At 38.5% G+C, this 16,257-nt stretch overlaps 1 protein-coding gene across 1 annotated transcript in view; it reads left to right on the forward strand.

Annotated features, from left to right (window-relative positions):
- Positions 1-7,543, forward strand: part of GPD1L (glycerol-3-phosphate dehydrogenase 1 like) — a 70,079-nt gene extending 62,536 nt beyond the window's left edge. The window contains exons 6-8 of the mRNA XM_037846530.1: positions 63-296; positions 599-705; positions 4,649-7,543. Of these exons, the coding sequence (XP_037702458.1) occupies positions 63-296; positions 599-705; positions 4,649-4,745 (438 nt within the window). The 3' untranslated portion in view covers positions 4,746-7,543. The remainder of the gene's footprint in view (positions 1-62; positions 297-598; positions 706-4,648) is intronic.
- Positions 7,544-16,257: the final 8,714 nt, after the last annotated feature.

Here is a 16,257-nt window from a genome sequence, read left to right on the forward strand (position 1 = left end):
GTCCCTTCATCAACAGCCAGCACAGTGACGGCATCCCTGGGGCTTGGTCCTCTCCTTCGCAGAACGTTGTGGCTGTGGGAGCTGGGTTCTGCGATGGCCTCCACTGTGGAGACAACACCAAAGCCGCTGTCATCCGCCTGGGCCTCATGGAAATGATTGCGTTTGCCAAGATCTTCTGCAAGGGCCACGTGTCCACAGCCACCTTCCTGGAGAGCTGTGGGGTGGCTGACCTGATCACCACCTGCTACGGAGGCCGGAACCGCAGGGTGGCCGAGGCGTTCGCCAGGACTGGAAAGGTAGCCCTCACCTTCCCTCGCCACCCCTGCTTCCTTCCCCCGACTCCAGGGTCAGAGTGAGCCACAGCCCAGCAAGATTAAGGTCAGCATTTGTAGGTTGCTGCCGCTATTCACTTTACCCTGTTTCTACTTAAAAAACTCTTGCCCCGTGTCCTTTATCGTACATGTCCTAATCTTTCTTTGGCTTGCAGCAGGGGCTCATGGCTCTCCCCTGCTCTCTTCTTGAAATGAGTGATCCACCATAGTTGGTTTTTTTTTTTTTTCCATCCTTGATACATACTCTCTTAACCTTTGTTTTTAAGACCATTGAAGAACTGGAGAACGAGATGCTGAATGGGCAGAAACTCCAAGGACCTCAGACTTCTGCTGAAGTATACCGCATCCTCAAACAGAAGGGCCTGGTCGACAAGTGAGTCTCCCTGTGCCCGTGAGACCAGTTAAACGTTCATCCGCCCAGTTTTCTCCTGGCCTCAGCCCAGTGCATTTGAGTACAAACTGTTTGACAAGTGTGCTTAGAACTCCAATGGTTTAGTTCAGTCCTTTGCATGAACTTCCATGGCTGGAAACATCCACCTAACCTGAAAATGAATGTTTCCTCAAAACTAGTCAGCTTCAGTGAGAAGAGCTCCACTCCACAGGCATATTACAAAACATGAAGTTTTGGGTTCCAGTTTATCCTGCAGGGTGTTTAGTAAGAGCTACATGTTAAGTTTTTAATTTAAAAAAAAAGGGGGATTATTTTGTTGTTTTTATTAAAAAAAAACAAATTCTTGCCAACGAAACGTCAAACAATTCAGAAAACAAGGAAGTTCAAATTATCCCCAAATTCTAACCTCATGAGTAACCTGTGTTAACTTATGGTCTCTTCTTCATGTGACTGGATGGGCGTGTGGATGGATGGGTCCCTTTTAAAAAAAAAAAAAGAAATTAAAATATAAGTTTATTTTCATTAAGATAACTAGATGCATTTTGCACCATTAGTTTCTCATGTAAAGTTTATGAGACACGCTTTGTTATGCTAGATGAAATATATGCTGTGTTCACTGAGAAATGTATTCCAAGACATTTCTAAGTGTTAATGTCACTTATTTCCTTTGATTTTAATAAGTGGAATACCTTGTTGATTATAGACCCACAAACACAACTGAAATTAAGTATATTTTCAAGGCAAGTACTAGTTACTACTTCGCATTATAACATTTTACTCTTAAGATAAAAATTGAGAGTGCCAGCATGAAAGAACAGCCTGTTTTTCTTGCAACCCACTAGATTATTTTATTCTAAAAAATTATTTTTCTTCATTTACAAATGACGTTTAGTAGCTTGCAATTATTGTTGTTTAAAAAAGGGATAGGTCCCGTTTCGACCTGAGTGTTATTTCGGTCCCCTCCCACCAGACCCCACTGCCCTAGCAGGCAGTCACGTGTTGGAGGAAGGTTGGGTCAGCTTGGTTTGCCTCCTGACTGAGGGAGCAAACCCTATTGCTCCGTCAAAGCTGCCCTCCTCCCCGAGGCTGTTCCTGCTGCTGCCTGCCCCACAGCCCTTTATCCTGCTCATTGGCCGAGCCTTCTCTCCTAATTGTGATGCCAACTGCATCACTTAATAAATGTTGATGCAGCACATTCTGTCTGTATATTCTCAACTCTCCAGCAGTACTCCTTGGGAGTGGGAAAGTTTGGTTGTCGGGGAGAGTAGGTTGCTGGGCAGCTCTCTCGATGCTACCGCTTATGGCTAATCCATAGCATGCACTTCTCCCAGCCAGGAGGTGCCGTCGTCTCTGGCCATGTGTCCTTCATCTTTCTTCATGTCGGTCCAGATGTCTGCTGGCCCAACCCCTCGTCTTTACCTCATCCTGCAGCTCAGCTCCCCTTCTTCTTATACCTGATACAAATTAATCTGCCATAGATTTCCATATTGAAAGTTGAAAATGAGCATGACTGGGCGTTTGTGTTCCCTCTTTGATTTGCACTTTATTTTTCTGAAATGGCTTTAAAAAGCAGCCTGGCAAAGTTGGAAGTTCATTAACAGGCCTGTGGAGGAGGATAATTACCTTTAAATTGTGACTTAAAGGGAAATACCTCTGTCGTGCATGATTTTCCTTACATACATAGCAGTCAGTGATGTGTTTGTGTGCATTTGGGCTACCTTGATGACCATTAAATATTTATGAGGCGTTTTTCTAAAAGTCTTAAAAAAAAAAAAAAAGTGGGCGTTTGATGATGGTGAGTGTCTCCTAACTGGGCGTTACCATATTCAGCATTTAGCTGCAGGGGATACAGACTGAAACTAGGATTCTGAGATCAGTAGCTGCCCGTTTTACAAAGTATAGTGAAGCAGTTTAAACAGCTCTGAGCAAATACCTCTCCTCAGTCATATCCCACTCTGTTTCTTCTGATTTGGAATTGAACAAGCTGCTCCTGTGCTGCTGAGTTGAAGTGACACCCCCCCCATGCCAGCCTGACATCTGGGGGGCTCTGGGCCTCCCTCACCCAATGTGCCTCCTGCCTCCCAATGCTGCAAAGGCAGAGCTGAGTTGTCTCTTTCTCCCTTTGTATCACCTCTTACCTTGAGTTTTTACCCCCTTTTCATGCCAGACATCACTACTTGGGAATCCCTTTATTTCCTTATTTCCTCCCTTCTTTTCTCCATCATTATAGAAAGAGCAGTGCGCAGGAGGCAGAAGATTGGCATTCGAGGTCATCATTGGCTTACTAGCCATATGGTCTTAGGCAAACCATATTTTTACCTGTTCTGTGCCTCAGTTTACTTGCTCATAAAATAAATATAGTAAACCAGATGATCACTGTGGTTCCTTCTACTTGGAGGTTTCCAATTCATAGGATTCTTGCCCTGACAGAATGAAGCCTGTGTTCCTTAGGTTGGCGTTTGAGGCAGTCCCCCTCAGTACAGAACCAACTTCACTAACAGTATATTTGGTTACCCCCAGTTTAACTGGACTTTGCCCCCAAACACTTCCTCCTCGGACTCATGTGTGCTTCTGTCCTCCTGCCATCTTGCCTGCCCAGACGCCCTGCTTTACATGCATCTCAGTCTTCATCACCCTTAAAAGGCAACCCAAGTCTGTCCTCAGAGAAGCCCTCTTCCATGTCCTCCAGCCACAAATAACTTCCCCTGCTTTGAATTTATTGTTTAAACCAGGAGTCAGAAAACTTACTGTATAAAGTGTTTCTTTAAATATTTTAGGCTTTGCTTACAGTCTAGGATCCAGGGGCCATCTTGCAGCTGCTCATATTAGCTGTCATTCATCGCACACCCATCATGTGCTAAGTGTTGTACTGTGTACTTCACATGTAAGTCATTAAAGACTCCCAGCAGGCCTGTGTGTCCAGCCCCATTTTACAGATGAGAAAACAGGGTCAGAAGGGTTGTGAACTTGCCCAGAGTTAACAGGTTGTGGAGTCAGATTTGACTAATTCTACTGGACTCCAAAAATGAACGCAATTTTCCATTCTTTAAAATATCCACAATGATAGACTCTCATAGAGATACATGACCTATCCGTACTTTGTTATTCTTTAAATAAGTTGTCTTTGTAGGATTCTAACTAATTTTTGGAATGGGCTTTAAGTCTGTTGATTCTGACAAGCTCACTTGGGGCTGTGTGTGTGTATGTCTGTGTGTGTGTGGGAGGGGCTGGGGGTGGGGGACGCTCACTGAAATTAACTTAGTTATTTCCCTAGTGATTTCTGCTGAGCCAGCCATGCCCTGGGATAATGTTGTCTTTTCTTATTAGCCCATACCACCATACCTATTTATTTCAAACTTTCACTTCTATCTGTGATCACCTCTTGGAAGAAAAAGCAAAATAAACTCAGCTTTTAGCATGACACCAGTGCTTTGCTAATTGTGGGTCCTCACCTTAATTTTTGCAGGCCCAAATTATTTATGGTGATGTGTGGGCTGCCTCATCATCATTCTTGGGACTGATCCTTTTTTAGAGAAGGGAGAACAATACATCCTTGCAATTTAAAATTTATTCTCTAATCTTTTAAAATAGTGACAAGAACTTAGACTCATTCCAGCTTTGACCAAGAGCCGCAGCCACAGCTCTTTGTGTAAATGCCCACGTGTCACCCTGTAGGGATTACCATGTGACATGTTTGTATAGAGTGGTTCCAAACTTAGATTGGGCAGAGGATGGTCTAGGTTGCCCCAAGATCTTACAGCTACAGTGCAGAAGCTCTTGGCAGAACAAATAATAAAGAAACACAGAAGGTGGTCACTTTTTTTTCCAAAGTAGCATGGTAATCTGCAGAACAGAAAAACTAATTTGTTCTCTGCGGTAAACCAGATGACCTAATCTTGTCTTTTCACATCTCCTCCCAAACTAGGTTTCCATTGTTTACTGCAGTATATCAGATCTGCTACGAAGGAAAATCTGTTCAAGATATGTTGTCTTGTCTCCAGAGTCATCCACAGCATAAATAAAGTGAATCATGCAACATGTTGAGGAAATTTCTGCCTTATAGTCAGTCTTTTGGATTCAAAAGAAAACCAGAACTTGCAAGAAGATGGTTGCTTGACTATAATTCCATCATGGATGTGTATGAATTTTTACAGGTTCAATTTTGAATTAGAAGAGGCAGTTCGTTGGCTAAGATGTACTTTGCAACAACTCAACGCACATATGTATACCTGTGAGCGCATGTTCATTTCTCATTCTGTGGTCTTTTATATGAACCAAATTAAAGGTCCTTTTTAAAAATTACTTTGAAATTTGCCACTGTGGTAGCTTATAAGATTGAAACTATCTCAGCCAAATTTTTGAGATCTAACTCATATGTTTTTGAGTGGAAGCATTTTTTTTTGCATTCTTTTGATATTAAAATTTAATCAGCATTAACATAATAGAATAGAGGAGAGAGTGTGTTCAATGATCAACATATTGTATCTTTTAAACACTATTTCAAAGCCAGCATAATTAACTACTTTGATTGTGGGTTGATCTTTTTTTACCAATTAGATATTTTTAATTAGGTAAGCCACTTATGTATTTTCCTCTCTCTGCAGCTTTCTGCATTTTTAGCCCCTTTTCTCTTTGTTAGCTGCCAGTGTGTGCTTCATAAAGGCTTGGCAGTAGCAGAGGACAGAAAACTCATCTGGAATTTTCCTGCTGTGACTGACAACATTCTTCTGGATGACAAAAGACACTTGTATGATGCTTTTTGTTAGTGTTTTTTTGCAAATGTCTCTGTGAAGCCTCACGAATCCCTTTGGAGAGGACTGCTATTATTCCTTTTTTAAGATGGACTTGCTGTGTCTGGTCACCTGGTGAGTAAGGGCACAGCCAGGAGTCAAGTCCAGAGCTCCTCTACCCCACCAAGGACCCACACCTTCTAAGACCTCACAGGCTGATTGGAACTCTAGCTAAATAGCTGTGGCAAATGCAGCCTTTCCTGCGACTTAGGTGGTTGTCTAGAATCGTGCCACTCAAAGTGTAGTCCACAGTCCAGCAGGATCAGCTTTGCTTGGGGTTTCTTAGAAATGCAGGTTCCCAGGTCCTGCCCCAGACCTCTTCAACCTCTTCAATTGTAATCTGTGCTTTACATGCCTTCCCCTATGTTTCTGATGCACACTAAATTTTGAGAACCACTGCTTTAGAAAATTTACTTTAGATTGGTATTGTTCAAACCATGTTTCATAGAAAAATATCCTGGGCTCCAGTGGTTGTTCCAGGTGTTGTCTGGAAAGGTCAACTGAATTTGGGAAAATCTGCATTTATACACTTCTTGAAGGCGTAGAATGCATGTTAGTCATCATGGGATCTGTTTAATTGTATTTAACCCACAAAGTCCCAAACACATTAGACTGTGGAAGGTTGTTTTTTTTTTGCAAGGAAACTAGTGTTCCGGGGACCACGACTCGGTAACACTCTTCTTGGCCCAGGGTGACCTTAGGACAGCTCAAGTATGTCTTTCACTCCCTGTGAGAACTCAGGATGAAAAACTATCTGTGATATTGTTAGTTCTGAACTCCTGCAGTTCAGACCTGCCATGAATCTTTGATGAAGCTTTAAGGGGACACTGTCACATACAACCAAGTGGATGTCAGCCGCACTGAAACGCACATTATATGGAATAAGTGCTTTAAATTCTACAATTAGAATAGAAATGACTCCCTTCTTAAGTGAGACCAGTTTCAGATTAGCCTTACGCAGACACCTTGCATAACACTTGTTAAGTGTTAAAGGAACATAAGAATGTTGATTATGTAATCATGGATTTTCAGTCTCTTTTTGAGATTTTGACCCTACCCCCCAGTGTGGGATTTTTTTCCCTTCTGAATGATTGTTGAATAAATTTTTGTTGAAATTTAAACTCTATCCAAAATATTTGTGGTACATTTTAAACCCCAGAAGTATATGAAAGCACATAAAATGCTACAGTTTTCCGAGGTTTTAGTGCCATTGTTAAGTCAGTTAACTTTTGCTTGTCTAGTGGTAAATCTTTTTAAAAGTTTGTACGTAGGTAACAAAGTGTTACTTTTTAAGATACATAAAGGGCTGTAAGCTAATTGTGGTGACTACTAAGTAGGATAATTACATGTGAGGAATTAGGATTTTGTGTGTTTTGTATATTCTCGTCTTCATTTGGCTTCCAATTCTGGGTTCTGTACTTTGAGAGTTTTTTCTCTACAAATGCTATCTTGCCACTTTGAAATCTGTTGACTGTATCTCTTGAACATACTTATAATATTCTGCCCATTATGAAAAAGACTAATTTTATAAGTTTGTGCTCTGCTACTGTAGATATTTATTACTCTATAAGTTATCTATTTTTGTAACCACCTGTGGTCCATCATTTATTTTACTTCACATTTCTTATTAATTATGGTAGTAAGAAGGATGACATCTAGATCATAAGCTTAATTTGTACTATTTCAACTAATCTGTGAATGTAAAAATACACTGTTGCCTTGATATAATCCAACTGACTATAATGTGGAATAAATATCTATCTTGAAATCCATCCTAGGAGGTAAAGTCATGATAAGCTTCTTCTCGTTTTTCATTTAACTCTTAACCATAACATGGCCCCATGGCATTGACCCAAGGATCATGTGGTGGTGGGATGCCAGTGTATAAAAGGAACTTTGGTTTTTCCACTAGTTCTAATTTACTAGCCTTTTATTTACATGTGTACTATATTTGTTTATGGATTGATGGATGGTAGATACATAATTTAAAAGCTTGGTTTAATAAAATTTAAGCCATCCCCCCAAACCTGTGTCATGGATCCTATCTTTATTTTTATCAGCTTAGCTTAAAGTTTTATTTAGGTCAGGTCTGACTTTTATTTATTGTGTTGCATTAACAATATTACAGGTAATTTCTAAAGAAACTTGTCATCTCTAATCCTGGTCCTTAAATACATCTGTTTCCATTCGTCTGTGTTCCTTTCTATTGCTTGCTAATATTTTTACTCAATTGTAAGATGGAAAACTTCCAGTTCCAGCTGTACAGTGGGCTAATTAACTTGAAGTCTCCCTCCTTCAAGCACCTAGAAAAGCTTGGAAAATAGATACATCTTTTGATATGCAAACCTGATCTAAAAAAGGTGTGAGAGAAATATCCAGGAGCCTGAAGCTGAGAAAGGGGCTGCCAGGGGATGGAGTGGGCGTGCTCTCCACCCTCTAAGGACATGGGCTGCAAGGCTTATCTACAACTAGAGCCCTCCAAGGCTACACTGTCAGCAAAAAGATGGGCCAAGAAAATCCGTGTGTAGGCACAAAGAAGCTGGGTTCAAGATTGAGAAAAATATCTTCACTGTAAATTTGTAATCATGGATCCAGCAGCACAAACAGATTTCAAGTTTGATTTTTTTTACCCAGGAGACCACAAGCATAAATTAGCATAAAAATGGGAACTTGGGTCAGTCTTACCACTAGATACCTGGCAGAAGCACTCACAGAAATACTGGAGAAATCCCCAGTCTGCACCGGCTTCCTAAATAAAACCCTGAATAAGCACTTAAAATAAAAAATTATAATAAATTATCAGTGGAAATTGAGACATTTTTTAAAACAACAGAATTAGAGCCCCAGGATTTCAGATAATTAATTGAGCAATCTGATTGATGCTTCAAAAGGTATTTTTTAAATTAAAGACAAAAGAAGGATTAAAAAATAAGAACAAAATACCATGAAACAGTCTAGGCATATTTGAAAACAAACCATTTAGAGTATCTAAAAATGAATATAGTAATCTAAATTTAAAACTCATTGGACAGATGGATAAATTAAAGAGTAGGTTTGACAGAGCTGGAAACAGAATTAGCAAACTGGAAAATAGATCTGAGGAAATTAATAGAAAGTATTAAAGAAAATATTTTAAGTTGAGGTAAGTAGAGATTAAATAAGAAGATTCAACATATGTATGGTAGGCGTTCCACAAGAGAAAAAGGGAGAGGCAGTTTGTCCAGAATTATATGCATTTAGTTTTTTTTTAATTCAATTTTATTGAGATATATTCACATACCATGCACTCATACAAAGCATACATTCAGTTGTTCACAGTACCATTATATATTTGTGCGTTCATCACCAAAATTAATTTTTGAACATTTTCATTACCACACACACAATAATAATAAAAATTAAAGTAAAAAAGAACAGTTAAAGTATAAAAGAACACTGGGTGTGTGTGTGTGTGTGTTTTGTTTGTTTGTTTTTGCCCTCATTTTTCTAAGCATTCACCCATACACTGGACAAAGGGGAGTGTGATCCATATGGCTTTCCCAATCACATTGTATGCATTTAGTTTTATGTTATTTTTCATAATATAATATTTCCATTAAAATATCACAGTCTTTGTAACTTTTTATGACTGCATATAAACTGAAGTGGATGGTGAACTTTTCCTTTTTGAGAAAAGAGTTGTATGAGGAATATATAAGCATAATATTCTAATTTACTGAGGTTATGATTGATTTAACTTAGCAAAAAAAGCTAAGTAACATTTGGTTTGGGTGGGAGGTAGCAGGAGTAATACTTTGAAAACATTTGGCCTCTAATTCCTGCTTCACCATTTAGTATCCATATGGTCTAATAAGTTGGTTCGGTCCTCTTTGAACTTAGTTTTCCTCATTGGTATCTGTGCAGCCTAGTTTATGGGGTTACTATAAAGGTCAGCTAAGAGCAGGGAATCTTACCAACATATAAAAGGAGAAAATCATGATCATTTCAATAGCTGCTTGTGGTAGAGGTAATGCCATGTGGTTACTAAATTATTTTAATATTTTTTCTGGATACATTTCCCAGCTTCCCTAGCAGTTAGTTGGCACAGTGTGATTGCGTTTTGGTCAATGGTTTGTGGAGAGAAATGCTATGATGAAGTGTTATTTGCAATTCCTGTTTGTTGTTATTGTTCTTATTTATTTAAAAATTAATTTTGAATAACTAATCCAGTCACTTGTTTCAGAAATAAAGCCCAGTTCCCATTTCCCTGGTAGCCACTATTGGTTTCTAATGTTCTTTTCTAGAATTTCCTTATATATATATAAGCAAATATGTATTCTTATGATGCCCTTTACTATATTTTTTACACAAAATAGAATTTACTACACACATTGTTCTGAATCTTACTTTTTTCACTTAACATCGTGTCTTGACAATCTTTCATATCAGTAGTTTGTTTTTAACAACTATTGAAAAAAAACTTGCTCTGAAATTCATGGAAAGTTGCAAGGATAGTACAGAGAGGACCCATGTGCCCGTCAGTAATTGTAACAACTAGTTTTAAAATTTTAACAGTTAATAGCAGAGCACTTTTGACGCTATTGTGTTTTGTAGATATGAACTTATTTAAACTTCACAATTTATCATCTCTTTACAAATGCAGAAACTAAGGCATAAAGACGCTAAATACTTATCCAAAGTCACAGAGCTAGTAATGGATAAAACCAGAATTGAACTCAGGCAATACAGCTTAAGAGCCTGTGTTCTGATGCCTCAGCTTCATGACCTTCCTTGAGCAAAAAGTGTTCATTGTTAAGTAAAATAAAATCCTGATTGGAAGAGGGGAATATACAACTGCACTTGACAATTCTTACTGTAAACTTGCACAAACGTACTGTGTTCAGGCAAACATTATATATACATGTCTTTTCAGTAATAACTGTTGTGAAACTTCCCTTAGAATCTTTTTTTTTTTTTATCATCATTTTATTGAGATATATTCACATACCATGCAGTCATACAAAACAAATTGTACTTTCGATTGTTTACAGTACCATTACATAGTGGTACATTCATCACCTAAATCAATCCCTGACACCTTCATTAGCACACACACAAAAATAACAAGAATAATAATTAGAGTGAAAAAGAGCAATTGACGTAAAAAAGAACACTGGGTACCTTTGTCTGTTTGTTTCCTTCCCCTACTTTTCTACACATCCATCCATAAACTAGACAAAGTGGAGTTTGGTCCTTATGGCATTCCCAATCCCACTGTCACCCCTCATAAGCTACATTTTTATACAACTGTCTTCAAGATTCATGGGTTCTGGGTTGTAGTTTAATAGTTTCAGGTATCCACCACCAGCTACCCCAATTCTTTAGAACCTAAAAAAGGTTGTCTAAAGTGTGCGTAAGAGTGCCCACCAGAGTGATCTCTCGGCTCGTTTTGGAATCTCTCTGCCACTGAAGCTTATTTCATTTCCTTTCACATCCCCCTTTTGGTCAAGAAGATGTTCTCCATCCCACGATGCCGGGTCTACATTCCTCCCCGGGAGTCATATTCCACGTTGCCAGGGAGATTCACTTCCCTGGGTGTCTGATCCCACGTAGGGGGGAGGGCAGTGATTTCACCTTTCAAGTTGGCTTAGCCAGAGAGAGAGGGCCACATCTGAGCAACAAAGAGGCATTCAGGAGGAGACTCTTAGGCACAAATACAGGGAGGCCTAGCCTCTCCTTTGCAGCAACCGTCTTCCCAAGGGTAAAACTTATGGTAGAGGGCTCAACCCATCAAACCACCAGTCCCCTATGTCTGTGGTCATGTTAGCAACCATGGAGGTGGGGTAGGCGAATACCCCTGCATTCTCCACAGGCTCCTCAAAGGGGCACTACATCTTTTTTTTTTTTTCCTTGTTTGTCTTTTTTCTTTTTTTTTTTTTTTTTTAACTTTCCCTTCTTTTTTAAATCAACTGTATGAAAAAAAAAGTTAAAAAGAAAACAAACATACAATAAAAGAACATTTCAAAGAGACCATAACAAGGGAGTAAGAAAAAGACAACTAACCTAAGATAACTGCTTAACTTCCAACATGTTCCTACTTTACCCCAAGAAAGTTACATAATATAGCAACATTTCAGTGAACTTGTTCCTACTACATCCATCAGAAATTAACAGACCATAGTCATTTCTGGGCATCCCCAGAACGTTAAATAGCTTATCTGTTCTTCTTGGATTATTGTTCCCCCTTCCTTAATTGCTCTCTACTGCTAGTTCCCCTACATTCTACATTATGAACCATTTCTTTTACATTTTTCAAAGTTCACATTAGTGGTAGCATATAATATTTCTCTTTTTTGTGCCTGGCTTATTTCGCTCAGCATTATGTCTTCAAGGTTCATCCATGTTGTCATAGGTTTCACCAGATCGTTCCTTCTTACTGTCGCGTAGTATTCCATCGTGTGTATATACCACATTTTATTTATCCACTCATCTGTTGAAGGACATTTGGGTTGTTTCCATCTCTTGTCAATTGTGAATAATGCTGCTATGAACATTGGCTTGAGGATATCTGTTCGTGTCACTGCTTTCCGATCTTCCGGGTATATACCGAGAAGTGCAATCGCTGGATCGAATGGTAGCTCTATATCTAGTTTTCTAAGGAACTGCCAGGCTGACTTCCAGAGTGGCTGAACCATTATACAGTCCCACCAACAATGAATAAGAGTTCCAATTTCTCCACATCCCCTCCAGCATTTGTAGTTTCCTGTTTGTTTAATGGCAGCCATTCTAACCGGTGTTAGATGGTATCTCATTGTGGTCTTAATTTGCATCTCTCTAATAGCTAGTGAAGCTGAACAGTTTTTCATGTGTTTCTTGGCCATTTGTATTTCCTCTTCAGAGAACTGTCTTTTCATATCTTTTGCCCATTTTATAATTGGGCTGTCTGTACTATTGTCATCGAGTTGTAGGATTTCTTTGTATATGCAAGATATCAGTCTTTTGTCAGATACATGGTTTCCAAAAATTTTTTCCCATTGAGTTGGCTGCCTCTTTACCTTTTTGAGAAATTCCTTTGAGGTGCAGAAACTTCTAAGCTTGAGGAGTTCCCATTTATCTATTTTCTCTTTTGTTGCTTGTGCTTTGGGTGTAAAGTCTAGGAAGTGGCCGCCTAATACAAGGTCTTGAAGATGTTTTCCTACATTATCTTCTAGGAGTTTTATGGTACTTTCTTTTATATTGAGATCTTTGGTCCATTTTGAGTTAATTTTTGTGTAGGGGGTGAGGTAGGGGTCCTCTTTCATTCTTTTGGATATGGATATCCAACTCTCCCAGCCCCATTTGTTGAAAAGACCATTATGGCTCAGTTCAGTGACTTTGGGGGCCTTATCAAAGATCAGTCGGCCATAGATCTGAGGGTCTATCTCCGAATTCTCAATTCGATTCCATTGATCTATATGTCTATCTTTGTGCCAGTACCATGCTGTTTTGGCAACTGTGGCTTTATAATAAGCTTCAAAGTCAGGGAGTGTAAGTCCTCCCACTTCGTTTTTCTTTTTTAGAGTGTCTTTAGCAATTCGAGGCATCTTCCCTTTCCAAATAAATTTGATAACTAGCTTTTCCAAGTCTGCAAAGTAGGTTGTTGGAATTTTGATTGGGATTGCATTGAATCTGTAGATGAGTTTGGGTAGAATTGACATCTTAATGACATTTAGCCTTCCTATCCATGAACATGGAATTTTTTTCCATCTTTTAAGGTCCCCTTCTATTTCTTTTAGTAGAGTTATGTAGTTTTCTTTGTATAGGTCTTTTACATCTTTGGTTAAGTTGATTCCTAGGTACTTGATTTTTTTAGTTGCTATTGAAAATGGTATCTTTTTCTTGAGTGTCTCTTCAGTTTGTTCATTTCTAGCATATAGAAACATTACTGACTTATGTGCATTAATCTTGTATCCCGCTACTTTGCTAAATTTGTTTATTAGCTCTAGTAGGTGTATCGTTGATTTCTCAGGGTTTTCTAGATATAAGATCATATCATCTGCAAACAATGACAGTTTTACTTCTTCTTTTCCAATTTGGATGCCTTTTATTTCTTTGTCTTGCCGGATTGCCCTGGCTAGCACTTCCAGCACAATGTTGAATAACAGTGGTGACAGCGGGCATCCTTGTCTTGTTCCTGATCTTAGAGGGAAGGCTTTCAGTCTCTCACCATTGAGTACTATGCTGGCTGTGGGTTTTTCATATATGCTCTTTATCATGTTGAGGAAGTTTCCTTCAATTCCTACCTTTTGAAGTGCTTTTATCAAAAAGGGATGTTGGATTTTGTCAAATGCTTTTTCAGCATCTATTGAGATGATCAATTGATTTTTCCCTTTCGAGTTTTTAATGTGTTGTAATACATTGATTGTTTTTCTTATGTTGAACCATCCTTGCATGCCTGGAATGAACCCCACTTGGTCATGGTGTATGATTTTTTTAATGTGTCTTTGGATTCGATTTGCAAGTATTTTGTTGAGGATTTTTGCATCTATATTCATTAGGGAGATTGGCCGGTAGTTTTCCTTTTTTGTAGCATCTTTGCCTGGTTTTGGTATTAGATTGATGTTAGCTTCATAAAATGAGTTAGGTAGTGTTCCATTTTCTTCAATGTTTTGAAAGAGTTTGAGTAAGATTGGTGTCAGTTCTTTCTGGAAAGTTTGGTAGAATTCCCCTGTGAAGCCATCTGGCCCTGGGCATTTATTTGTGGGAAGATTTTTGATGACTGATTGGATCTCTTTGCTTGTGATGGGTTGGTTGAGGTCTTCTATTTCTTCTCTGGTCAGTCTAGGTTGTTCATATGTTTCCAGGAAATTGTCAATTTCTTCTACATTATCCAGTTTGTTGCCATACAGTTGTTCATAATATCCTCTTATAATTTTTTTAATTTCTTCAGGATCTGCAGTTATGTCACCTTTTTCATTCATTATTTTGTTTATATGGGTCTTCTCTCTTTTTGATTTTGTCAGTCTAGCTAGGGGCTTGTCAATCTTGTTGATCTTCTCAAAGAACCAACTTTTGGTGATATTTATCCTCTCTATTGTTTTTTTGTTCTCTATGTCATTTATTTCTGCTTTAATCCTTGTTATTTCTTTTCTTGTACTTGGTTTAGGATTGGTTTGCTGTTCATTTTCTAGCTTCTTCAGTTGATCCATTAGTTCTTTGATTTTGGCTCTTTCTTCCTTTTTAATATATGCGTTTAGTGCTATAAATTTCCCCCTTAGCACTGCTTTTGCTGCATCCCATAGGTTTTGGTATGTTGTGTTCTCATTTTCATTTGTCTCTATATATTTAGCAATTTCTCTTGCTATTTCTTCTTTAACCCACTGATTGTTTAGGAGTGTGTTGTTTAACCTCCAGGTATTTGTGAATTTTCTAAGTCTCTGATGGTTATTGACTTCTAATTGTATTCCATTGTGGTCAGAGAATGTGCTTTGAATAATTTCAATCTCTTTAAATTTATTGAGGCTTGTTTTATGTCCCAGCATATGATCTATTCTGGAGAAAGTTCCGTGAGCACTAGAAAAGTATGTGTATCCTGGTGATTTGGGATGTAATGTCCTGTAGATGTCTGTTAAATCTAATTCATTTATCAGATTGTTTAGGTTTTCAATTTCCTTATTGGTCTTCTGTCTGGTTGATCTATCTATAGGAGAGAGTGATGTGTTGAAGTCTCCCACAATTATTGTGGAAACATCAATTGCTTCCTTTAGTTTTGCCAGTGTTTCTCTCATGTATTTTGTGGCACCTTGATTGGGTACATAGACATTTATGATTGTTATTTCTTCTTGCTGAATTGCCCCTTTTATTAGTATGTAGTGGCCTTCTTTGTCTCTCAAAACATCCCTGCATTTGAAGTCTATTTTATCTGAGATTAATATTGCTACACCTGCTTTCTTTTGGCTGTAGCTTGCATGAAATATTTTTTTCCATCCTTTCACTTTCAGTTTCTTTGTGTCCCTGTGTCTAAGATGAGTCTCTTGTATGCAACATATTGATGGTTCATTTTTTTTGATCCATTCTGCGAATCTATATCTTTTAATTGGGGAGTTTAATCCATTTACATTCAACGTTAAAACCGTGAAGGCATTTCTTGAATCGGCCATCTTATCCTTTGGATTATGTTTGCCATATTTTTCCCTCTCTCTATTAATATCCTTTATTGTACCCATACCGAATCTCTTTAGTACTGAACCTTTCTCCAAGTCTCTCTGTCCTGTCTTTGTTTCTCTGTCTGTAGGGCTCCCTTTAGTATCTCCAGTAGGGCAGGTCTCTTGTTAGCAAATTCTCTCAGCATTTCTTTGTCTGTGAAAAATTTAAGCTCTCCCTCAAATTTGAAGGAGAGCTTTGCTGGATAAAGTATTCTTGGCTGGAAATTCCTCTCACTCAGAATTTTAAATATATCGTGCCACTGCCTTCTTGCCTCCATGGTGGCTGCTGAGTAGTCACTACTTAGTCTTATGCTGTTTCCTTTGTATGTGGTGAATTGCTTTTCTCTTGCTGCTTTCAGAACTTGCTCCTTCTCTTCTATGTTTGACAGTGTGATCAGTATATGTCTCGGAGTGGGTTTATTTGGATTTATTCTATTTGGAGTTCGCTGAGCATTTATGATTTGTGTATTTATGTTGTTTAGAAGATTTGGGAAGTTTTCCCCAACAATTTCTTTGAATACTCTTCCTAGACCTTTACCCTTTTCTTCCCCTTCTGGGACACCAATGAGTCTTATATTCGG

This window comes from Choloepus didactylus, chromosome 1, assembly GCF_015220235.1.
Source record: "Choloepus didactylus isolate mChoDid1 chromosome 1, mChoDid1.pri, whole genome shotgun sequence".
NCBI lineage: Eukaryota > Metazoa > Chordata > Mammalia > Pilosa > Megalonychidae > Choloepus > Choloepus didactylus.